This window comes from Schistocerca americana, chromosome 2 (genome assembly GCF_021461395.2).
Source record: "Schistocerca americana isolate TAMUIC-IGC-003095 chromosome 2, iqSchAmer2.1, whole genome shotgun sequence".
In the NCBI taxonomy this organism is placed as follows: Eukaryota; Metazoa; Arthropoda; class Insecta; order Orthoptera; family Acrididae; genus Schistocerca; species Schistocerca americana.
Genome location: NC_060120.1, coordinates 415,988,225 through 416,015,370, shown reverse-complemented (window position 1 = coordinate 416,015,370; position 27,146 = coordinate 415,988,225). Strand labels below are relative to the sequence as shown.

General features: G+C 44.6%; 1 protein-coding gene across 3 annotated transcripts in view; it reads right to left on the bottom strand.

Annotated features, from left to right (window-relative positions):
• The window catches only part of LOC124595647 (E3 ubiquitin-protein ligase Hakai), a 69,761-nt gene that overhangs the window by 31,459 nt on the left and 11,156 nt on the right, over positions 1 to 27,146 (bottom strand). For all 3 annotated transcript variants that reach the window (XM_047134482.1, XM_047134483.1, XM_047134484.1), the window contains exon 2: positions 8,574 to 8,698. In XM_047134482.1, the coding sequence (XP_046990438.1) occupies positions 8,574 to 8,681 (108 nt within the window). In that variant the 5' untranslated portion in view covers positions 8,682 to 8,698. The remainder of the gene's footprint in view (positions 1 to 8,573; positions 8,699 to 27,146) is intronic.

Here is a 27,146-nt window from a genome sequence, read left to right as displayed (position 1 = left end):
ACGTCTTCGTTCAACCACTTAAAGTTGACTGAATGGCATTAAAATTTGTGACACAGCTGCTGTTTGTGAAGCCCAATGCTTGTAATTGAATTTTATTGCTTTCCATCCAGGCTCGAAAGAAACTCTGTTGGTGACCATTCTTCAAAGGAAGATGATGGCAGAGAATGGCTTAACAATGGTCTAAATATCGTAAGACAAAATCTGTCGCTATGCAGTGGAATATTTTCTGTTCTTTCCCTCACATCAGCAATATGGAAATGGAGAGCAAATTATGAAACCATGAGAAACCTGCTGGCCCGTACTTATCTTCAGGACAAGCCTTGTCCTCACAACAGGTGGTTCCTTCTCATCTTGGGCTCTGAATAACATGCCCTTACTTCTTAATCTTCTCCAATCCATCCCTTTTTCCTTCCCATGAAAGGACCTATGAGTACTGAAAGTTAAAACAGTGTACATACTTATAATTGTGTGTGTGTGTGTGTGTGTGTGTGTGTGTGTGTGTGTGTGCGCGCGTGTTGGCAGTACTGACATTTTTCTGTTAGGTATAACCTTATACATTAGCATCTGTAAACTTTTCTTCCTGTGTGGAATCTCTCTCTTTTCTTTTACTTGATGAAACAGTTAATTACATTCAAATGGAGGATCTTTTGGGAAATTCTACTGATGAAATTTTCTCAGGTTATCATCTGAGTACCATGTGGCCCTCAAGCAACGTGCTGACAATTTTTCCACTCATCATATTGAGGGGAAGTGCCAAATTTCTACAGGAAATGATCTTGTATAAATTCTTGGGTACCCTACTACTTTCCCAAAGTCCTGGTGTTGCTTCTATCACGTCATCAGACAACTCCTCCCACTCAAAGTAGCCTTCAACGAACTCTTTCCACCTATTTGCTCTCTCCTCTTCATTTAACAGTGGAATTCCCATCGCACTCTTAATGTTACCGAGCTTGCTTTTAATTTCACTGCGGGTTGTTTTGACTTTTATGTATGCTGAGTCACTGAGTCATTCACTCCGACAATCATTTCTTTTTCGATATCTTCAAATTTTTCATGCAGCAATTTCACCTTAGCTTCCCTGCATTTCCTTGTAATTTTGTTCCTAAGTGACTTGTATTTCTGTATTCCAGAATTTTCATGAACATTGTTGTACTTCGTTCTTTCGTTGATTAGCTAAAGTAATTCTTTTGCTATCCATAGTTTCTTCACATTTTTCTCCTTTGTACCTATGTTTCTTTTCACCTTCTGTGATTGCCCTCTTCTGAGATGGCCATTCCTCTTTATCTGACCTGAGCTTTTCCTTATCGCAATATCTATAGCCTACGAGAACTTCAAGCATATCTCTTCATTCTTCTGTGTCCCACTTCATTGATTTTTCCTCAGTATGCTCTAAAACTTGAGTCTACTCTTTATCACTGCTACTTTGTGAACTGTGTCTATATCTGCTCCTGGGTACACCTTAGAATTCAGTACCTGATTTTGGAATCTCTGTCTGACCTTGACATAATCTAACTGAAATTTTCCTGTATCTCCCGGCCTTTTCCAAGTGTACCTTCCCCTCTTTTGTTTCTTCAACAGAGTATTCGCTACTACTAGCTGAAATTTATTACAGAACTCAATTAGTCTTTCTCCTCATTCATTCCTAGTATGAAGTATTCAGTGCATACATCACTGTTGAGCATGTGTGTTCTTACTGATTTTGCACTATTGCAGGATCCCACGCAGAATATTGTATGAAAGCAAGATGCTGATTGAAACGATTATTGTTTACTGTTATTACTATTGCCTCATTAATGACCAAGTTCCAAAAGTGACAGCAGAACAGAGCATCTTGGTCTGCTCGAAGATTAATGTATGTTCCTTCGATGAAACTAGTCTGCAACTGCAGACTTGCCTGATGGTCTAAGTAGACACATCATATGAGTTCTGCACAACACTCTGTTATATAGTATTGTGAAGACCAATGCACTAGCATTCACACATCCATCCAATACTGTAAATGCTAGGTGCCTGTAGCCCTAACTGACATCTGAAGAAACCAAATTGTACATGCCTTGATGGGCATCTGTCAGAGGACACAAACTGTTTTGACATGCACTTCTGACTTATTTCCAGAAATGGAATGACTTTATATGGAGCACCACAAAGAGACAGTTCTGGAAACTGCACAGTTGAAACAATGATATTTCTACTAACTTGTGGAAGAAACTGCATCATGAAGAAACCTCATGGAATTCTAGTAACCCCTTGAGAGCATACACAGCAACATCAAGTTTATCACGAGTGCAGAAGAAAATTCCTGCTATTCCTAAATACTGTGATGAAAAATAATCTGAATGGCATTCCATTTATAGGAGGAGCTGGGAAGAGGAGGGGGTGAATGGGTGGGAGCAATTACATTGCGCTGGCATGCAGCTCAACTGGGATGAGGGGTTTTGTCAGGTGGAGAGGGCGAGGGGGAGCAGGATAAAGAGCAGGAAAGAGGGTTGAGGAAGGGTGAAGGAATGGAACAGGCACACAGGATATGAATGTTGCCCTAGAGAATTTGTTATGGCTGCACACAGGGGAAGTTGTGTGCAGTGCACAATGATGCGGAGGAGTGTGCCGGGAGGGTAAGATAAAAAGAGGAAGGGGAGACTGTGGAACAAAGAGTGTGAGTGCCAGATGAGTCAAGTTAGGGTCTAAACTACAAGGAAGGTAACTATTCTTACAACTCAGCCTTTGATTCCACAGTCCTCCTGGCCTCAATCTCTCTGCAAGCCCCTGACCCTCACCAACATCACCCCAGCCCCCACTTCACTCATTCTACACTCAAACCTTCCACTCCACAGTCTCTCTCTCTCTTCCTCTGTTCTCTCCCCACTTCCAGTCCATTTCTCCATGTCATTGTGCACCACATACATGTCACCTTGCCTGCATGTGGAAGGCTGAACAGTGCTACAGAACTATACACTGAACTTGCTGCTTCTTCATCTCTGCCATAAGCAACTGTTCCCTCCAATCACCTCAACCCCCCTCCCACGCCAACATTTCTTCCCTCCTCACACCGGCTGAGATGCGGTGCTAATGTTGGCTAGGGAAATGTAGCTGTGCAGGTATTATGTACTACTTGGCTCTGTAGAATCACATCATCCAAAGGCTTAGTAACTGTTTTTAATCTTGTGCCTATCAACTACTCAAATTTGCTTACATTTGTTGTTGAATTTATGCATGTTTCACTCTAATTAACTGGTGAAAAGAACAGAAGACCTGGCCAGAGTGTGGCACAATTGGATATACATCCAAGAAGTAGGGATGGATGGTAATAATAGGGTACACTCCAGTATTCTTACAAGAGTAGCCCTGTCAGACACTACACTTCTGTACATGCCACTGAACGAAAGAGTCCATGAAGAATAAGGACAGAAACAGGACATACAGAACGTCTCAACTTTGCTGTTAATGCCACTTCACTGACAGCATCGGTAAAACTATCTTACCCAGTGATGTTGCTAGATCCCTGACCTGCATCCACATATTTGTTGTCTGCTGTTTCAGTTACAAGAGATAATACTGTCTTTTTGTTCAGTTCAGTGCCAAATAAATTTTATTATATTTTCAATAGTCTCATTCACCAAAGTATTTCTCTTCCAGTAGTCATCACAAACTTTTTTTTTTTTTTTTTTTTTTTTTTTTTTTTTTTTTTTTTTTTTTTTTTTGCAGTGTTCTAATGTTAGTGAAACCTAATGTCACAACAACTAAATCAGAGTAACCTTGTGCTCTAGTGGCTAATGTTTCTGGTTCTGAGCATGGCGGGTTTAATTCTCAGAGACCATGTCAGACTGCTCTTTGATTGAAAGGTCTGGTATGAAGTCTGTTCAACCTTGTGCGGGCAAAAGAGAAGCTACTTGAATATAAAAGCCGTAGAACTGACAAGTAAATAATTGAAATGGTATTACATCTAAAGGCTTTCACCATGTCTGGTGACACAATGTTTGTTTACTAGCAGCTAAAGCATCAGTAATCATTTCTTTCAGCTTCTAGAGTAAGGTGTTTGATGATTACGACAACGGTTCGTATTCTTTTCAAGATTCCAGACCAATTCTATAGCATTTAGTTCTAGACAGTATGGATGGACCCATTTTCTCTCAAAATTTTGTCAATGGAATTATCAGGAGAAGTAGTGTCACTATATATTTTTGTGGAAAGGAAAACAACCGTCTTCTGTATGACAGTCCAAAGGCCAATTTGCATGTTTGGCCAACAACAAAATGTTAAATGGCACTTTTTGTAAATACTTCAGGAGAAAATGAGACCACATACTGAGCAGCAGAAGCACTGAGTCGCCGACAGGCACACATTCTAGAAAAAGGAAATGAATCCTTTGTCAAGCTAGAGTGTCCCCTCCCCCCCTTCCCCTCTCCATACACAAACCTCTGCGCCCCTGCATTGTTCATATCCTTTCAAACAACTGCATCTCCTTTGATGGAAGGGTATATCAACAAATATGCGGTACAGCCAAGTGCGTTCACATTGTGCACTCCTATGCTAACCTTTCTAGGGGCTGTCTAGATGAAACCACCATAGCCTCATAAAACCCCAAGCCGTTTTCTGGTTCGAGTTCATTGATGATACCTTTACGATCTGGACTCAGTGCCTAAACACCAAATCCTCATTCCTCCACAACCTAAAGATTTTCTCTCTCTTCTGCTTCACCTGGTCCTCCTCAACAACCCAATATGCGACCTGCTTGGATATTTACCTCAACCTCCTCCGAGGGCTCCATCCACATCTCTGTCCATATTAAACAAACTAACCACCAACAGTACCTGCATTTTGACAGCTGTTATCCATTCCACACCAAAGAGCCACTCCCATACTACCTGGCCAGCTATGGACAGTGTACCTGCAGTGACGAGAACTCCCTTGCCCAATTTGCTGAAGGTCTCACCAGAGCCTTCACAGACAGGCACTACCTCCCGCAATCTAGTCCACAAACAGATTTCCTCAAACACATCTAATCCTCCCACCACACCCAAGAATCAACACAATGGAGCATCCCCTCGTCATCTAATATCACCCTGGACTGGAACAATTGAAGCATATCCTTCACTGGGGATTTGATGTTCTATCATCATGCCCAAATATGACGGATGTCTTACCCAAGATCATTTCCATGCCATTTAAAGTGTTATTCCATCACTTACCCAACTTATACACACTGGACTATCCTTCTGTTACTCCCACACCCAATCCCAACCCCCTTGCCACAGCAGTCTTATTCCTGTAGAAGACCCAGGTGCAAGACCTGCCCAATACACCACTTGCTACTCCAGTTCTGTCACAGGCTTATCCTATATCACCAGAGGTAGGGCAACCTGTGCAAACAGCAACGTCATAACCAACTCTGCTTCAATCACTGCACAGCTTTCTGTGTCAGTATGACAACCAACCAGCAGTCCACCAGAATGAACAGCCATTGCCAAAGTGTAGCCAAGAACAAAGCTGAGCAGCCAGTGGAATAAAATGCAGTTCAGCACAACACACTGGAGTTTGGTGAATGCTTCATAACCAGATCCATCTGGATCCTTCCCTCCACCACCAGTTTTTCTGTATTACACATACAGGAGTTATCCTTGCAATACACCATTCGCTCTCTTAACCATCCCGGTCTCAATCTCTGTAAACCCACTGTTCCCACACTGTCTACTGTATTTACTCAAATCTAAGCTGCACTTTTTTTCCGGTTTTTGTAATCCAAAAAACTGCCCACGGCTTAGAATCGAGTGCAAAGTAAGCGGAAGTTCTGAAAAATGTTGGTAGGTGCCGCCACAACAAACTTCTGCCATCTAATACATGTAGCGCTACACAGGCATGTTTTGCAGGCACAAAGATAAATACTGGCGCCAAAACCTCTGCGTCGGTAAATAAATTAAAAGAAAAGGTAGAAGAATATAAACATTATGCCATGTATTCTTTCGTGTTTGCTGCTATCTCATTTAAATCCTGTCTGCCAAATGAACTACAAAACTAGAGTGAGACAACAGCAAATGCGGAAGAATATACATATCATGTCATGTTTATATTCGCATTATTCTTATGCTGAATAGTGATACAGTCAGAAATGAAGCACGGAAACTGACTAGATTTTTAAATCTAAGATGAATCTAATTTCTGTGCAGAATGTAATGTACTAAACAGGCACCTGCAAGGTTTTCAAACGAATAAAAATTTTCACCAAACTCTCATTCAGAACATCTTCTATCATACGCAGTCTATTATTTGATTCTTGTTCATCATTATCAAAGAAAGCAGCAGTGTAAGTAACAACAATTTTTTTTTTAAATTTGATTTGATTTTATTTTTTTATGTAAGCCGCAGTACGTGCACAAAAGCAAGCCATGCAGCGATCGGCGACAGGTCGTAAACACTCATTATCAGAATGCGACAAACAATGCATGACACACTACAATAATGCATTTTCAGCTTAGAGTGAGGTAAACACCTATAACAAAGAGAACGGCACTTACCAGATCAAAGCAAAATAAGCAATTGATTCAAATCAGACGAAGCAAGTGAAAAAGGAATGATACCTGTATAAATATGGATGGGGCGCCTGACACATAGCAATGGCTACTTGGTAAAGCTTAACTCTTAAGCTTACGACTCGAACCAAACTACTGAAGCTCTATCTTGATCCATTCGACCCCAATTGTGCTCATGTTACAATGGACCAACTTTGTTTCGATTTGGAAGTGCGGTCTAAAACTTTTCTCTCTCCTTGAATTTCGAGTTCAAATTTCAGGTGCGGCTTAGATTCAGAAAATTTTTTTTTCCTCGATTTCGAGTCTCATTTTTCAGGTGCGGCTTAGATTCGAGTAAATACGGTACTCTTCACTGTCCTGTCACCCTCTCCCAATCCACATCTCCATGTCACCATTGTTCATCGTGTGCCGCATCCCACTGGCTACATTACCCGTGTATCACATGACTAGCACATGCACTTGCCCCTTCTCCCTCCTGCATTCCTAGCCAGCAAACCTGCTTTCTGCCTCTCTCCAAGCTGCTAGCTGCGCACGCCCAAACCCCCTTACTGTCTCCTTCCTCCCTCTCTCCTACCTATCACAACCAATGCAACAACACCACAACACACACCCAACCCAGTCCACCTGCTGAAATAGAATCTCAGCATTGTGGGTCCAGCTCGCATAATGTAGGGGCATACAACATGCATGTTTGTTTGTACATACAGCTTGACAACTGGCTACTTAAATTTTGGCACTCTATTTTTCATAAAAATCTAATGTCATATGCAATTATGTGCTCTTGTTCCAACAAGGCAGCTTATTTATTCTGATACCTTTTAAAACTATGGAACAGTTAGTCTCTGAGTTTCTTTGCTAGCCTGCAAGTCCACTTCCGTGCAAAACAACACTGGGAAGTTTTTTCAAAGATTTTAATGCCTTGTATTTTTAATAATATTCAAGAAATTGCTCCTAATAATATATTTATTTGTAGTATCACAGAAACATTTAGGGTGTGTAGTTTGCTTCTTCCGCTTTCAGGCGGATACCTGACTCCTGTTCCAGTTGATGATGTCCCCCTCTCTCCGGTAATTTACACACTGCTGACTTACATAACTATTGCTTCTCATCATCTGATTGAACATTTTATCATCGTGTCTGTTGGCACTACAGCATCTTACTTCTTGAAATCATCAGTAAAACTATTGACATTAACAGCAAGCTGTTACAATTGTAATCTTTTTCTGCATTTGTGCTACAAGGAAACAACAAACACTACTTTAAAATGGAATGTGGCTACAGTTAGCCACATGACAAAGTTAGCTCCCACTATTGCTGGGCATACAGTGCATTTTTGCCGAGTAATAGCATAATTTGTGTAAATATGTTCTTTATGTTACCAAGTTTAAAATGGTGTACTTTGCTTGTTGTCTCGCGGTAACATTCTCACTTCCCGAGCACGGGGTCCTTGTTTCGATTCCTGGCGAGATTAGGGATTTTCACCTGTCCCAAGATGACTGGGTGTTGTGTCGTCTTCATCATCATCATCATCACTCACCCCCATTATGGTTGGAGGAAGGCAACAGCAAACCACCTCCATTAGGACCTTGCCTAGTGCGGCAGTGCGGGTCTCCCGTGTCGTTCCCCTATGCTCTGTCAAGAAGCATGGGACTTCATTTTTTTCCCTACTTTGTAATACATTGTAAAGGGTCAATATGTAGCTTTACACATATACCAATCAAATACAGTCACTCAACCAGCAAATTGGTTTTTACAACATGCCTGTGCATAAAAATTGGGCAAATAACCTGTGAATCACTGAATTATTTAATTATCCAATAGAGCCCAGACTATGGGGTAAACTGCTAAACAGAATAATTACGTCAAACTTCAGTTTGAAATAAAATCCTTCTTACTTAGTATTTTGTATGGGTGATATCTACAATGTGTGTCTGTCAGCCTCTAATCTCTTCTATTCAAATTATTTCTGGCCAGTGCGAATATCATAAGACCACTATTTCATATGTTAATACAATATCAAAGTTCTAACCTATACATACATTTACTCACCTTTATTGCCTTCTTCCCACGTCCTCTGCCCCTTCCCCTTCCCCTCCCCCTACCACGTCCTCGAGCTCTTCCGCGCATTCTTTTGGTTCTACAATCATCAGTTTCCATTACTCATCCTCCGACCACTGAAAAAAATTGCAGTTTAGTCAGTCTTACATATAAACATATAAATAAAAATGTAATACATGACATATGTCATACATCAGTATAATCTGCCATGCAGAATATTGTTCACCCGTAACACATTCTTCCAGTAGAAAACAAATAGAAAACAATGTTGACAAGCATCAAATGAAACAAAACTGCCTACATTTCATTAAACAATAAAGAAAGATACGGTATGTGGTAGTCCTAATTAACTTTGGAATTTGGAGTGATCCAAGATGTGTAAGATGCAATATAAAGAATGGAAAATCCATGGTGGAATAATGAAAATATTACGAAAGGGATAGATTACTACTCATAATATAGTTAATATGTTGTTAGAGGCTAGCACAACAAAGAGACTGCTGAACAAGTAAGCTTTTAGATAAATGGCCTTCTTCTGAACCTGGCAACACACACACACAGACACACACACACACACACACACACACACACTCATGCAAACACAACTCATACACACATGGCCAATGTCACTGGCAGCGGGAGACCAGACTGAAAGTGATAGCGCATAATGAGAGAAACAAGGGGATAGTAAATTGCTTTTTGTGAAAGCATACAGAGACAAGTTGGGGGCAGGGCAGGGCAGGCCAGCTAGGTGCAGTCAGAAGGTTAAATAGAGCGGGGGGGGGGGGGGGGGGGGGGGGGGGCAGGGTGGGAGAGTGGAAAAGGAAAGAAGTAAAAATCCTGTGGCTGCGCTTGTGGAATTGTGGAGTAGTAGGTTGTGCAGTGCTGGAGTGGGAACCAGGAAGGGGACAGGTGGCTGAAGGAACAGTTACTAGCGAAGGTGAGGCCAGCAGGGTTAGTAGAGTGTAGGATATATTGCACGTAGAGTTCCGACCTGCGCAACTCAGAAAAGCTGGTATTTGTAGGAAGGATCCAGATGGTACAAGCTTTAAAGCAGACATTGAAATGAAGAATGTTGTCTTTGCAACGTGCTCAGCAACTGTGTGGTCCAGCTGTCTTTTAGTCAGTTTGTCAGTGGCAATTCATGTGGATAGCCAGCTTGTTGGTTGTCACACCCACATGGGCATAACAACCAACAAGCTCTCTGCCTGCATGAATGGCCAAAGGCCACTGGAAAACTGTGACCAAGAAACAATTGGACCACCCAGTTGCTGAACATGCTGCCCAACACAATGTTCTTCATTTCAATGACTGCTTCACAGCCTGTGCCTTCCTACCAATACCAGCTTTTCTGAACTGTGCAAGTGTGAACTCACCCTGCAATACAGCCTATGTTCCCATAACCCTCCTGGCCTCAACCTTCGTTAGTTACTGTTTCTTCACCCACATATCCCCTTCCTTGTTCCCAACCCAGCACTATCCAGTCTTCTATTCTACCAATGCACACTCAGTCTTTTTCACTTCTCTCCTTTTGCACTCACTCCCCCCCCCCCCCCCCCCCTGCCCTCTGTCTAACCTCCTGACTGCTCCTAGCTGCCCCACCCTCTCTCCACCTCATTCCTGTCACACTTCTATCCCCCCCCCTCCCCCCACCATAGCCTCAGCCTCAGCCTCACCCCCACCACCTAGGTTATTTCTCCCATCATGTGCTGTCACTCGCAGTCTGGCCTCAACAGTCAGACACAGTGATCATGTAAATGAGACTGGCATCAGCGTGAATGTGTGTGTGTGTGTGTGTGTGTATTGTCTAATTCAGAAGAAAGTGTCTTGATCAAAAGCTTACTTGTTTAGCAGTCTTTTTGTTACACCTGTCCACGAATCAACATCTCCACTATATGGTGAGCAGCAACCTGTCCTTTTCATAAAATAGGCAACATAAAAGTAGATGTGCAGCTAGAAAGACACTGACTCATCAGAAGGGCGATGTCTATTCGATTAAATTAAGCAACAATTTTAGCCTAACAGATAGCGGAGATCATACAGATATACATTAAAGAGGCAATTATTTGACACAGTATTTAAATGCAAACAACAAACTATGTTGCACGTATGAAGACAGAAAATGAAAAGAAAATCTCAAGTGGAGCAAGGCAGCTATTAAAGATGGGGGGGGGGGGGGGGGGCAGTTTTAAGTAAAGAATAGTAGGAATATGAAAGAAAATACTGTGTAAGAGGAAAAAAAGGCTATTTTATTGGCTGACTTATACTCCAGAGATAATTTCTTAGAAGAACCACATGATGTATAGTACACAATGTGATTGCTGCATAATACTTAACTATGGCACAATTTTAGTGTAGTAATGTGTAACCAAACCTTGAAACTGTTTTTGTTCTTATAATAGTTGGCTACAATAGTCAAATCTAAAGGACAGCAGTCAGTCGCAGAATCCATAATTTATAGCAGATCTAGATTTCAACCATGACATAGTCATCATTGGTGCACTGACTATGTAAAAAATTGAAACCTAGATATGTAGTATAATATGGATTCTGCGACTCACTGCTGTCCTTTACATTTGAATACTCAAATGTCACGGTGCACAACCAGTATCCACTGATTTCCAATATAGCCTAGGAATTGCCTAACAAGCTTCAATATGTACAGCATCTGATCAAAACTATCTGGACATCACTATGAGTCATTCCATAAGCGATCATGCGCCTTCCGCTTCTTGAGCTTCAAGTTTCCTGAAACTTATTGTGGGTGTAGACCTATCCTAGAAATGAAACTGTGAAAAATTTTAAATCGTGAGCTTAAGTATACAAGAAACAGTGGACTTCTATTTGAATGGCTTTTCGACGAATGTGCACGAAAGTGTACAAAACCCAATGTTTGAAACACTTATTACAGTACAAAAGCAAGTAGGAAATTCTTACGGTATATTAATAATTTTTACTTATGGACCGTCTGACAGCAACTGAATAAAACACAATTTTAGTGCCATAAGCGTTTCGCCTTTATTTTCTGCAAGGCATCATCAGTGGCCTGGAATATGTACATATGTTAGCTATTTTATTTACATTTTTGTCATTGTGCATATAGGTTATAAACAGTTCTGGTGATTGGTATTTCCTATTAAGTAGTAATGTTTTGAACTGTACTTACAGGTTGCGTGGACAATTTCCTACATATTACGCTCCTGTTGCAACTTGTAAGTACAGTTCAAAACATTACTACTTAATAGGAAATACCAACCACCAGAACTGTTTATAACCTATAGGCAAAATGACAAAATGTAAATAAAATAGCTAACATATGTACATTCCAGGCCACTGATGATGCCTTGCAGAAAAATAAAGGCGAAACGCATAGGGCACTAAAATTGTGTTTTATTCAGTTGCTGTCAGATGGTCCATAAGTAAAAATTATTAATATACCGTAATATTACATGCAACTAAGGAAGACAGGACTATAAAAGTTGAAGGAAATTCTTACTTTCTGATCTTGCTTAACTTTTACCTGTGAGTCAGAAAAATACAATGTGACAGAATGTGAAGCATTTTGTGAACCAGCACAATGTATGAAAGGGGTTCAAAAAACCTGCAGAGAAAAATGCACAGATTTTTGACCCTCTTTGGAGTACGATATTTGAAGAAGAAAAAATACAGAGGAACTACAACTCGGTACAATTGTTGACAAAGCCTGGGACATGATTCTATCAGCATATCTTCGTGCTTAATCAAATATTTTTGATTATACTCAGTCACAAACATGGCACTGAATTTAAAATTACAATAAATATGGCAAGTTCAGATGTAAATATTGCAAAAGGATCATTTCAGAAACTTTTCATCCAGCACCACTGGAAAGAGAACAATTTTCTGCATTGGAAATATCCTGTTGGATCTTAGAGTAAGTTCGGCAAAGGTATCAAATATGAGGTTGAACTTCAACAAAAGTCATATGTAATATGTTAAGATTGCAACATGGTACAGGTGGCTAAACCCATAACTTCAAGACAAGCAACAATGACAACTGATACCTTAATGCTGATGTTCCAACTAGCCATGACAACCAAGAAAATTTTATTCGACCAGTTCAAAACCATTAGTTGAGTTAGTTTCCTTACCTATCCTGGTAGTGACTGTGTATGGTTGCAAAGGCAAAAGGGGTATTATGATGTTGTCAAACATGCCTTATTCTGTTACATGTAGATGGCTGTTTGCTGGTTTCTTTATCAAGGTTCCAAAGCCTCGTGGGTTTCTTGTCCTGGTTCCCAAGCTAATATGTGGGTCTCTTCACACTGGTGCTCAAGGGGGTGCTATTTCAAATTATTGCTTCATGGAATTAAATTTTTCTTCAATACTATTCAACATGGCTTCTGGACAATTGTACTGATGTCCTGTTCTAGTTCCTGAAGCGGCTGCAATATTCATGATGATATGCTGTTCAGGAAGCCAACATTGATCTTATCTTTCAGGCCAATAGACCATACATAGTGGACCAAAAGGGTGCATGAACTGACCAGGGAATCACGTTCTTCAATATCAACTTCACATACATTACCAATCCACCAGCAATTGTCATAGATGCAGGCGATATACTGGCCAGGAATAAGGCTTAATCACTTGAAGCATGACCAACTTGAATGTGGTTCAAATCCACTGGCAAAAATTGTTCCAGCTAAAGCATGGCCATTTGCAAATTCTTGTTCCTGTAGCTTTCTTTCATCTTCTGTTTCTTGGTTTGTAACAAAAATGAACTCAATTCCTTGTACTTGTTGGTCACAAAATTTGAATAAACCTTTGGGGTTAAAATTTGATTGTCTGCAGTTTATTGCAGGCTATTGATGATAAGCATTTAGCTGCTTCACTACACAGAGATTTAATGTGACTTGTGAAAAAAAAAAGAAAAGAATCATTCAGCTTTTTGCAGTAGCACAGGCTGATAAAATTTTTGTAATTCTTGTACTGAGCAGTGGAACCATCACTGAAATAGTGAATATGTACTACTACTTCCCTCATACTTTTCAAATTGCTGATTAATTTTGTCAGAAATGTGTGCACGGTAATGGTGTCAATCACTGATAATGCATACGCCAATATGTTGCTTTACTTCTTCAGCTTTTTGTCACAGTGATATACCTGAACAGCATCTTGGATGATGAAAGAATAATTTTCCACAAAATGCATTAGAATGGGTAGTTCACTGGGCTTCAAATTTTCCTCGATTTTCTTCAAGTGACAAATCTGGTGTTTCGCAACATAGTGGTGACTAGAAAGCTTCAAAATTTTGGCAGTCAAATTTTCACTTAATTCTTCAACTGACAGCTGCTTTGGCTCCAGTTCATCACAATCAGTGTGGATCCATTGTTAGAATTCTATCACATAGTCAAAATCATAGTTTTTAAAAACTTCTGTTAAATATTTCTCTAATTCTATTCTTCCTGGCCAGTTTTCACACTGTTAAAACATGCAATCCTTAGCATCCAAATTACAGACAATCTTGGCAACAAGAGCTTTGTAGTCAGTGTCAATCTGCCTCATGTTAAGCATTAGCTTCATATTTCAATGGATTGTGCAAATGCATACTGAATGTCTCCCAGATGCTCCAATGGTAATGTAACATTTTGGTTGCAACTCACAAAATTTACAAAGCACAATACCTTGCTCCATGTTTTCTTTTCAATATTGAATAAACAACTCTTCAAATTTACAAGGAATAGGTATTTCTGTTTTTATTCCATTAGGACTTCTGAGACAAAATCCTCCTTTCCTGTACAATATATACAGGTATCATATATGAAGTTTGCAATATCAGATTAAACCATTGTCCAGCAACTTCATAGAAGGACATGTTTAGATGAAAACTGTATAGGTCTTCATGGTTAGTTGTGAATCAGCACCAATTTGCCAATCACCACTGTTGCTTGACCCAGTACTGTGCATTTAACAAGCTGTACCATCTTGCGACACTAACATATTGCATGTGATTTTTGATGAAGTTCAACCTTACTTTTCACCCCTTGCTGAATCGACTCTGAGATACAACAAGGTGTTTCTAGTGGAGAAACGTGTTCTTTCCATTGTGCTAGAGAGAAGATCTCCTGAAGTGACCCTTTCACAATATTTGCATCTGAACCCAGTGCAAAATGATGGGTTGGTTGGGCAGAAAGTGTCGCCACTTCTTTTGCAAAGACCGTCAATGCACAGTATTACTGTTCGTTTTTGGAGCGCCACCTGCGAAAGAAGCGGCGACACCTTCTGCGCAACCCACGAATCATTTTCCACGACAATGTGTGGGTGCATACAGCGCAGGGCTGTGGATGCTCTGTTTGGTCGATGGGACTGGAAAGAACTGTACCATCCACCATAATCCCCCAGAATTAAATCCTTGTGACTCTGATTTGATTCCGAAGATGAAGGAACCCCTTCCTGGCATTCACTTCAGAACTGTTACAAAGATGTGACAGGCAGTAGACCACTCCATTTGCACCATAAACAGAACAGGCTCTGCTAACGGTATACTATGCCTTCCACATCGCTGGAAACGGGTTCTACACAAGGCCTCTTTTCTTTTTTTTTTTCCCCCCCCCACAGCTACAGTGGTCATTAGTGCCCAGACTAAATAATGAATGCACTGCGAGGCAGAATGTGAAAACAGCAACTAAAAAGGACAACACTATAAAAGGCACATTAACAGGAAGGGATTAAAAGAAAACAGCATAATCAAATGTCCTTAGACAGGTTTGTCAAATGGCTAAAACGAAGAACGCAAGCAGCTGCTCCGGAGTCATCCGCTAAAATTTCATCCAGAGTACATGGCAGGCCAAGATCAATGCGCAGTGTATTAAAATTTGGACAAGACATTAAAATGTCGCGTACCGTCAGCAATTGTCCACATGGGCAGAACGGCACCAGCGCAGCCGTCAGCAGATGGCGGTGGCTGAACTGGCAGTGTCCAATTCGTAACTGGGCCAAAAAAACCTCCTCCCGCCGAGAAGGGTGTGAAGAGTTTGTCCAAGGCCCGAAGCTTGTTTTCAGTAAGTGTAGACGAATCAGCATGCCACAGCGATAAAATGCGCTGACAAATGACCCTGCTAAAATCAGATGAAGGCACACAACAAGGAGCTGTCCGATCTGGAGGACCGCAGCCTTGGCCGCAGCATCTGCAGCTTCGTTCCCAGGGATACCGACATGGCCAGGAACCCACATAAAGGTAAGCGGAGAACCGTCATCTGCCAGCTGCTGAAGAGAGCGTTGGATCCGGTGCACGAAAGGGTGAACCAGATACAGATCACTGAGGCTCTGGATGGTGCTCATGGAATCTGAGCAGATGACATAAGCAGAATGTTGGTGGCGGAAGTTGTAAAGAACAGCCTGATAGAGGGCAAATAGCTCAGGTATGAAGACCGAACAATGGCCATGGAGCCAGTATTTGAAACTGTGGGCCCCGACAATAAAAGAACACTCGACACCATTATTGGCCTTAGAGCCATCTGTATAAATGAAGATCGTATTAATAAACTTCGAACGAAGCGAGCGGTATACCGAAGCTCCTTTGGGAGCGAGCTGAGGTCAAGGTGAACATGAACCTGAGCCTGGAGCCAAGGTGGCATTTGGCTCTCGCCCACTCTAAAGGTTGCAGGGAGTGGAAAATCAAGTTGCTGAAGGAGGCGACGAAAGCAAACTCCAGGGGGTAGCAGGGCAGGTACATACAACCCGTATTGATGGTTGAGAGAGTCATCAAAAAAGGAACGATAAGATGGGTGGTCGGGCATTGATAATAGCCGACAGGCATACCGACAAAGCAGTATATCGCGCCAGTAGGTTAGTGGCAAGTCACCGGCTTCAGCATGAAGACTCTCGACGGGACTAGTATAGAACGCTCCGATCGCAAGACGTAACCCCCGATGTTGTATAGAGTTGAGGCGGCGTAAGATGGACGGCTGTGCACAGGAGTATACAAAACCAGCTTTGAGCAGATGATCGACCGATATAGGCAAAGTAGGATGGTTCGATCTGCTTCCCACGACGTACTACTGAGAACACGGAGGACATTTAGGGAACGACTACAACAGGTTGCCATATATGACACATGTGGAGACCAGCTAAGTTTCCTGTCAAATGTAAAACCTAAAAATTTTGTTGTCTCCATGAATGGGAGAGCAACGGGACCGAGATGTAAGGACGGTGGGAGAAACTCTTTGTAGCGCCAGAAGTTAATACAGACTGTCTTCTCGGCAGAAAAAAGGAAGCCATTGGCGACACTCCAGGAGTAAAGACGGTCAAGACAACGCTGAAGACAGCGCTCCAGGAAGCATGTAGGCTGCGCACTGCAGTAGATGGTAAAATCGTCCACAAAACGGGAGCCTGATACATCAGCTGGGAGGCAATCCATTATTGGATTGATCGCTATGGCGAAGAGAGCGATGCTCAAAACTGAGCCCTGTGGCACCCCATTCTCCTGGTGAAAGGCGTCGGACAGGACAGAACCCACACGTACCCTGAACTTTCAATCCATTAAAAATAAGGAGGCAACCACGAAGGCCCCATATGTATGCATGGTGCGGAGAATGCCCCCCTTTCAACAGGTGTCATAAGATTTCTCCAAATCAAAGAACACTGCCACTGTCTGGCACTTCCACAAGAATTTATTCATAATGAAGGTCGACAAGGTAACCAGATGGTCAACAGCAGAGTGCGTCGACGAAATCCACATTGTACATTGATAAGTATGTGTCGAGATTTGAGCAGCCAATCCAAATGAGAGTTAATCATTCGTTCCATCACCTTACAGACACAGCTGGTAAGGGAAATGGGTCGATAACTGGAAGGCAAGCGCATGTCCTTCCCCGGCTTAGGAATCAGGATAACAATAGATTCGCACCAGCATGTGGGAACATGACCCTCAAGGGTAATAATGAGCGGAGCTCGAAACCTCTGCAAAAAATCGGCCGAAGGCATTGGAGGCATCCTCAGGGGCCACAAGGACGTCATTCGGAACCGTCAAGCCAGAAACTGGTGAGTGGACCTTAGTTCCAGATAGCCGGCGCAGGCTACCCCAGACAACAGAAGGAGTAAAACTGTTGAAGGAGCTTGTGAAAGCAGCCCAGCTGGCTTTCTTGCTTTCTTCAATAACATGACGACACTGCGCACGTAATCGTTTATAATTAATACAATTCGCCATCGTAGGGTGGCGTTTAAAGGTGCGTAAAGCACGTCGACGAGCACGTAGAGCGTCTCTACATGCTGCAGTCCACCAGGGGACCGGTACGCGATGTGGAGAAGAGTAGTATGAGAGATGGAATATTCAGCAGCAGTGAGAATGACTGCCGTGAGGTGTGCGACCTAACTATCGCAGCTTGTGAAGTTTTGATCCTGAAATGTAGCCCTGGAAGAGAAGAGCCCCCAGTCTGCTTTGGAGATGTTCCAACTAGTTGAGCATGGAGATATGGTATGATGCAGGAGATAGATAACACAAGGAAGTGGTCGCTCGAATACGTATCAGAAAGAGCGTACCACTCAAACCGACGTGCAAGTTGGGTAGTACATATAGAGAGGTCTAAATGGAAATAGGTGTGAGTTGTATCCAAAAGAAAAGTAGGGGCGCCAGTATTGAGGCAGACAAGATTGAGGTGGTTGAAAAGGTCTGCTAACAGGGAGCCTCTCTGGCAAGATGCTGGAGAGCCGCAAAGGGGATGGTGGACATTGAAGTCTCCAGTCAACAAAAATGGTGTAGGTAGCTGAGCAATAATTTGCATCATGTCTGCCCTAGTAACGGCAGATGACGATGGAGTGTAAACAATACAAATGGAAAATGTGAAAGTGGGGAGAGTAATTCGGATGGCAACTGCCTGCAGATCGGTGTGCAATGTGATGGGATCGTAGTAGATATCATCCCGGACCAGCAACATAACCCCTCCATGAGCTGGAATACCTGCCACAGGGGGTAGGTCAAAACGCACAGAGGTATAGTGTGCCAAGTCAATACGATCGCAGGGGCGTAGCTTTGTTTCCTGGAGAGCTACTACGAGCGGACAGTGCGAGCGTAGCAGCAACTTTATGTCCTCTCGGTTGGAGCGAATGCTGCGAATATTCCAATGAAGAAGTGCCACCGTGAGAAGAAAAAGAAAAAGGAGAAGCAAGACGGGGTCACCTCGAAGGCCGCTGAGGGCCTGGCTTCGAGCGACCGCTGCTGCCGCTATCAGTAGGAGGAGAGTCATTGTCCATTTTTTCAATAGGTTCGTCGGCCACCATGTTAAGATTGTCGGGAGGGGGAGCTTCCTCCGCCGGTGAACGGCCAGATGTTCGGCTACCAGCAGTGTGGCCAGGTGAAACGGATGACGGCCTGGGGCGGCAACCGCTGGGTGGCACAGGAGAAGAAACGCGCCGTGGCGGAGAAGGAGAACTTTTCTTCCAATGAGCCTTCTTGGAAGGTCGTTCAGTCGAAGTACTGGTCGATGGCTGGGAGTTCGTGGTATATAAGAAGTCTTCACAGGACGGTTCCTTCTTGAAGGCCCGTGCATCTGACTTCTGAGTCTTAGTTGTGGCAGAAGCTGATGAAGGTGCTTGTGTCTTAGGGGTGATGGGAGGAAGAGGAGACGTTGACCGGGCGATCTTAGCACTGGCCAAACGGACGACCGTAGCGCTAAAGATCAGATCGCATGTGTTGTGTTGGCAGAAGAGCCGACACAGTGTTACTAGAGGAGGCCGAAATGCGCGCGTTTTAGCTCACGCAGGCAGGCGTGAGGAGGGAAGAACTATACTGACATGAGGTCTGGAAAATGACAAGGAATGAGAATTCAGAAAGGGGACGTTATATAATGGTAAGACAGAGATTTAGGAACCAGGTTTTAAATTGTAAGACATTTCCCGGGGCAGATGTGGACTCTGACCACAATCTATTGGTTATGACCTGTAGATTAGAACTGAAGAAATTGCAAAAAGATGGGAATTTAAGGAGATGGGACCTGGATAAACTGAAAGAACAAGAGGTTGTACAGAGTTTCAGGGAGAGCATAAGGGAGAAATTGACAGGAATGGGGGAAAGAAATACAGTAGAAGAAGAATGGGTAGCTTTGAAGGATGAAGTAGTGAAGGCAGCAGAGGATCAAGCAGGTAAAAAGACGAGGGCTAGTAGAAATCCTTGGGTAACACAAGAAATATTGAATTTAATTGATGAAAGGAGAAAATATAAAAATGCAGTAAATGAAGCAAGCAAAAAGGAATACAAACGTCTCAAAAATGAGATCAACAGGAAGTGCAAAATGGCAAAGCAGGGATGGCTAGAGGACAAATGTAAGGATGTAGAGGCATATCTCACTAGGGGTAAAATAGATACTGCCGACAGGAAAATTAAAGAGACCTTTGGAGATAAGAGAACGACTTGTATGAATATCAAGAGCTCAGATGGAAACCCAGTTCTAAGCAAAGAAGGGAAAGCAGAAAGGTGGAAGGAGTATATAGAGGGTCTATACAAGGGCGATGTACTTGAGGACAATATTATGGAAATGGAAGAGGATGTAGATGAAGATGAAATGAGAGATATGATACTGCGTGAAGAGTTTGACAGAGCACTGAAAGACCTGAATCGAAACAAGGCCCCTGGAGTAGACAACATTCCATTGGAACTACTGACGGCCTTGGGAGAGCCAGTCCTGACAAAACTCTACCATCTGGTGAGCAAGATGTATGAAACAGGCGAAATACCCTCAGACTTCAAGAAGAATATAATAATTCCAATCCCAAAGAAAGCAGGTGTTGACAGATGTGAAAATTACCGAACTATCAGTTTAATAAGTCACAGCTGCAAAATACTAACACAAATTCTTTACAGACGAATGGAAAAACTAGTAGAAGCCAACCTCGGGGAAGATCAGTTTGGATTCCGTAAAAACACTGGAACACGTGAGGCAATACTGACCTTATGACTTATGTTAGAAGAAAGATTAAGGAAAGGCATTTGTAGACTTAGAGAAAGCTTTTGACAATGTTGACTGGAATACTCTCTTTCAAATTCTAAAGGTGGCAGGGGTAAAATACAGGGAGCGAAAGGCTATTTACAATTTGTACAGAAACCAGATGGCAGTTATAAGAGTCGAGGGGCATGAAAGGGAAGCAGTGGTTGGGAAGGGAGTAAGACAGGGTTGTAGCCTCTCCCCGATGTTGCTCAATCTGTATATTGAGCAAGCAGTAAAGGAAACAAAAGAAAAATTCGGAGTAGGTATTAAAATCCATGGAGAAGAAATAAAAACTTTGAGGTTCGCCGATGACATTGTAATTCTGTCAGAGACAGCAAAGGACTTGGAAGAGCGGTTGAATGGAATGGACAATGTCTTGAAAGGAGGATATAAGATCAACATCAACAAAAGCAAAACGAGGATAATGGAATGTAGTCGAATTAAGTTGGGTGATGCTGAGGGAATTAGATTAGGAAATGAGACACTTAAAGTAGTAGATGAGTTTTGCTATTTGGGGAGCAAACTAACTGATGATGGTCGAAGTAGAGAGGATATAGAATGTAGACTGGCAATGGCAAGTAAAGCTTTTCTGAAGAAGAGAAATTTGTTAACATCGAGTATAGATTTAAGTGTCAGGAAGTTATTTCTGAAAGTATATGTATGGAGTGTAACCATGTATGGAAGTGAAACATGGACGATAAATAGTTTGGGCAAGAAGAGAATAGAAGCATTCAAAATGTGGTGCTACAGAAGAATGCTGAAGATTAGATGGGTAGATCACATAACTAATGAGGAAGTATTGAATAGGATTGGGGAGAAGAGAAGTTTGTGGCACAACTTGACCAGAAGACGGGATCGGTTGGTAGGACATGTTCTGAGGCATCAAGGGATCACCAATTTAGTATTGGAGGGCAGCGTGGAGGGTAAAAATTGTAGAGGGAGACCAAGAGATGAATACACTAAGCAGATTCAGAAGGATGTAGATTGCAGTAGGTACTGGGAGATGATGAAGCTTGCACAGGATAGAGTAGCATGGAGAGCTGCATCAAACCAGTCTCAGGACTGAAGACCACAACAACAACAACAACAACAACAACATGTAGACAGTGAACCATCGCTAGCAAAGTCGGCTGTACAACTGGGGCGAGTCCTAGGGAGTCTCTCTAGACTAGACCTGCTGTGTGGCGGTGCTTGGTCTGCAATCACTGATAGTGGCGACACTCGAGTCCGACATATACTAACGGACCGCGGCCAATTTAAAGGCTACCACCTAGCAAGTGTCGTGTCTGGCGGTGACACCACAGCATGTCTGCGTCGATACCTCCCTGGTAGGCCGAGGAGAGGCAAGGATGGCACTGTATTTCCCCGCTGGGAGCAGTGTGGGCTTCCTACTAGCAAAAAGCTTGCGAGCAGCCAAGGTGGACACTTTCTCTTTGACCCGAATTTTCTGTATACAGGGTTCATCCTTGCAGATGGGACAGTTGCAAGAGGACACTGCATGGTCACCCTGACAGTTTAGGCAATGAGGGGACGGAGGTGACAGTCACCCTCTTGGGTGTGCCTGCCACAAGTGACGCATTTAGCCCCATTAGAGCAAGACTGGCGGGTGTGGTTAAAATGCTGACACTGGTAGCGGCGCTTAGGTGTCGGGACATAGGAGCGAACAGAAATAACCTCATAGCCCGCTTTGATTTGCGACGGCAGCTGAAGGTCAAGAAAAGTGTCCGGGTCGGTACAAGGTCATTATCGACCTTTTTCATGACGCTATGGACAGCCGTCATGCCCTGCTCAGCGAGGAAAGACTGAATCTCCTCGTCAGTCAATCCGTCAAGTGATCTAGTATATACCACGCCACGCAACGAATTCAAAGTGCGGCGAGTCTCCACCCAGACAGGGAACATGTACAGGAGTGTAGCCCGAAGGAGTTTTTGTGCCTGAAAGGCTCTCTCAGTTTCCAACAACAATGTACCATTACGCATCCTGGTACAAGACTTGACAGGTCCGGCTATGGCATCTACGCCCTTCTGAATAACAAAAGGGTTGACAGATGAAAAATCCTTTCTGTCCTCAGATCTAGAAACTATGAGGAACTTTGGGGCAGGCGGTAGTACTTTTGTCATTGGTGGCTGGTCAAGTTTCCATTTTTGGGCAGAAGTCGAGAGAGAAGAAGAAGAAAAATCCATTGCGGATGAATCCCCCATGATTGCCAGCATCTCCGATGGCGTGCTCCTTCCTTGTGGGTACCCTCTCAGAGGGTGCTCCCGCCTTAGGTGAATGTTTACACCTCAGGTCACACCTCCCGAGAAATGGACAGAGGGACCAATCGGCATGGTTGGAAGGTGTCAGCTCGGACAATCACTTCTCCCCGGGCCTGGCCTTTACCAGGGGGTAGCATGGGCCCTACTTGTCTGCCCAGGGTGGGGAATTACGCTTTACCCCGTCACCGACTATGCATGTGAATGCATGGGTTGGCCTTCAGACACACACAGGGAGGAAAGAAGAATAGCAAAAAAAGAAGGTAGAGAGGGAGAGAAAGGACAGACTGTCTCAAACGGTGAGGTGGAGACCATAGGGTGGACAAGAAGGCAAGGAAAAGAAGGCAAGGTAAAAAGTTAGGAAGACAGTGAGAGAGGGAGAAAGACAATGAAAGGAAACAAACAAAGGAAGGAAGAAACCAGAATAAGCGAAAAACCAAAATGACCACAAATGTAAGTCGTTGAACCGTCCGTCTCTGGACGCAGGTGCCAACCACTCCCTTGAGGGGGAGGGACTCCTTGTAGTCGCCTCTGATGGTTGGTTTGGGGGAGTAAAGGGACCAGACTGCTATGGTCATCGGTCCCTTTTTCCAAAGACAAAGAACACCCACAGGGAATAAAAACGAGGAACAGAAGAGAACACAGACGATACAGAACAAGATAAACTGAGACAAGGACAAGACAAAAACGAACTAAAACCACACAGAGTGTGACGGTGGTTGGCCGACCATAGAAATAAAAAAGGAAAAGCCAACCACTTAGAAACACAGTAAAAAAAAAAAATCAGTTGAAAATCATAGGCCAAAGGCCAGAATCAACACAAAACAATAAAGTAAAACAGAAACACTCAGATTAAATGATAAAATCCCCCTGCCCGAATAAAACGTAAAACTAAGTCAGCCATAGTGGAGTCGTCTGTTAAAAGGGCAGGGAGCGTATCAGGCAGCGCAAATGTCTGCCTGACCACAGCTAAAAGGGGGCAGGCCAACAGAATGTGGGCCACTGTCAAAGCCGCCCCGCAGCGACATACAGGAGGGTCCTCCCGGCGCAGTAAATAACTGTGTGTTAGCCGGGAGTGGCCAATGCGGAGCCGACAAAGGACGACTGTGTCCCTGCGGTTGGCTCGCATGGATGACCGCCACACAGTCGTCGTCTCCTTAATGGCACGGAGTTTATTGGGTGTGATCCGATCGTGCCATTCAGCGTCCCAAAGCGCAAAAACATTTCGGCGGAGGACTGCCCGCAAATCAGTCTCTGGGAGGCCAACATCCAGAGATGGTTTACACGTGGCCTCTTTCGCCAGGCGGTCAACATGTTCATTGCCCGGGATACCGACATGACCGGGGGTCCACACAAAGACCACAGAGCGGCCGCAACGCGCAAGAGTATGCAGGGACTCATGGATAGCCAACACCAGACGAGAACGAGGAAAACACTGGTCGAGAGCTCGTAAACCGCTCAGGAAATCGCTACAGATAACGAAGGACTCACCTGAGCAGGAGCGGATATACTCTAGGGCTCGAAAGATGGCGACTAGCTCAGCAGTGTAAACGCTGCAGCCAGCCGCCAAGGACTGTTGTTCGGAATGGTCCCCTAGAGTGAGCGCATATCCGACACGACCAGCAACCATCGAACCGTCAGTGTAAACAACACCAGAGCCCTGATACGTGGCCAGGATGGAATAAAAGCGGCGGCGGAAGGCCTCTGGAGGGACTGAGTCCTTAGGGCCCTGTGCCAAGTCGAGCCGAAGGCAAGGGCGACGAACACACCATGGGGGTGTATGCAAAGTGGCCCGGAAAGGAGGTGGAACAGTGAAAAGCTGAAGCCCAGAGAGAAGCTCTTTCACGCGGACCGCTATTCTACAACCAGACCGTGGCCGACGTTCTGGCATACGGACGACCGACTGCGGGAACAGGAGACGATAGTTTGGATGCCCGGGCGAGCTTAGAACATGGGCAGCGTAAGTGGCCAGCAAACGTTGGCGTCGGAACCGCAGTGGAGGTACACCTGCCTCCACTAGTACGCTGTCCACAGGGCTGGTGCGGAAAGCACCAGTGGCAAGGCGTATCCCACTGTGGAGAATTGGGTCCAGCACCTGTAACGCAGATGGGGATGCTGAGCCATAAGCCAGGCTCCCATAATCCAGACGGGACTGGATTAACGCCTGGTAGAGCCGCAACAGGGTAGAGCGGTCGGCGCCCCAGCGGGGGTGGCTCAAGCATCTCAGAGCGTTTGGATGCCGCCAACACGTCTGTTTAAGCTGCCGGATATGGGGCAGCCAAGTCAACCGAGCATCAAAAACCACCCCCAAAAACCTGTGGGTCTCCACCACAGCAAGGAGTTCGTCGGCAAGATAAAGCCGCGGCACAGGATGGACTGTTCGGCGCCGGCAGAAATGCATAACGCGGGTCTTGGCTGCCGAAAACTGAAACCCACGCGCTACAGCCCAAGACTGCGCCTTACGGAGAGCGCCCTGTAGCTGACGTTCAACAGCTGCAATGCCAGTAGAGCTGTAGTAAAGGCAGAAGTCGTCAGCATACAGGGAAGCAGAGACAGAACTTCCCACGGCCGCAGCAAGCCCGTTAATGGCTATTAAAAACAGACAGACACTTAAAACAGAGCCCTGTGGCACACCGTTCTCCTGGACGTGGGAGGAACTATACGAGGCCGCGACTTGCAGGCGGAAGGTACGACACGACAGAAAATTGCGGATAAAAATCAGCAGAGGACCCCGAAGACCCCATCCATGAAGCGTAGAAAGAATGCGATGACGCGATGTCGTATCGTACGCCTTCCGCATGTCGAAAAAGACAGCGACCAGGTGCTGATGGCGGGCAAAAGCAGTACGGATGGCCGACTCCAGGCTCACCAGATTGTCGGTGGCGGAGCGGCCTTTACGGAACCCACCCTGAGACGGAGCCAGAAGGCCCCGAGACTCCAGTACCCAATGCAAGCACCGGCTCACCATCCGTTCAAGCAACTTACAAAGAACGTTGGTGAGGCTAATGGGACGGTAGCTGTCCACCTCCAGAGGGGTTTTTCCAGGTTTCAAAACGGGGATGACAATGCCTTCCCGCCATTGCGACGGAAACTCACCCTCGACCCAAAGACGGTTGTAAAGATCGAGAAGGCGCCGCTGGCAGTCCACTGAAAGGTGTTTCAGCATCTGACAGCGGATGCCATCTGGCCCAGGAGCGGTATCAGGGCAAGCAGCTAGGGCACTGCGAAATTCCCACTCACTGAACGGAGCATTGTAAGATTCCGGGTGGTTGGTGCGAAACGAAAGGCTCCGACGTTCCAGCCGCTCTTTAATGGAGCGGAAGGCCTGGGGGTAATTTGCAGAAGCGGAACTCATAGCAAAATGCTCTGCTAAGTGATTTGCAATGACGTCGGAGTCAGTACAAACGGCTCCATTCAGTGAGAGCGCAGGGACGCTGGCAGGGGTCCGATACCCGTAGACGCGTCGAATCTTGGCCCAGACCTGCGAGGGAGTGACATGTAGGCCAATGGTGGACACATACCGCTCCCAGCACTCCTTCTTGCCTTGGCGGATAAACAGGCGGGCCCGCGCACGCAGCCGTTTGAAGGCGATAAGGTGGGCTAACGAGGGATGTCGCTTGTGACGCTGGAGCGCCCGCCGGCGATCTTTAATCGCTTCGGCGATCTCAGGCGACCACCAAGGCACAGCCTTCCGCCGAGGGGACCCAGAAGAACGGGGAATGGCAGATTCGGCGGCAGTAACGATTCCGGTGGTGACCGATTGAACCACCGCATCAATGTCATCAGTAGAGAGAGGCTCAAAAGAGGCAGTGGAGGAGAACAAATCCCAGTCAGCCTTATTCATAGCCCATCTGCTAGGGCTATGAGAAGAGTGACGCTGTGGTAGTGACAAAAAGAGCGGAAAGTGGTCACTACCACACAGGTCGTCATGCACACTCCATTGGACAGACGGTAAGAGGCTATGGCTACAGATGTAAAGGTCAATGGCGGAGTAGGTGCCATGCGCCACACTGAAGTGTGTGAAGGCACCATCATTTAACAGCGAGAGATCGAGCTGCGACAAGAAATGGTCAACGATGGCGCCTCGACCTGTGGCCACTGACCCACCCCACAGAGGGTTATGGGCGTTGAAGTCGCCCAATAGCAAGAAAGGTGGCGGCAATTGGGCGACCAGTGCAGCCAGGACATGCTGCGAGACATCACCATCCGGGTGAATGTAAAGACTGCAGACGGTAACAGCCTGTGGCGTCCACACGCGTACAGCGACAGCCTCTAAAGGCGTCTGGAGAGGGACAGACTCGCTGTGCAGAGTGTGAAGGACATATATGCAGACGCCACCAGACACC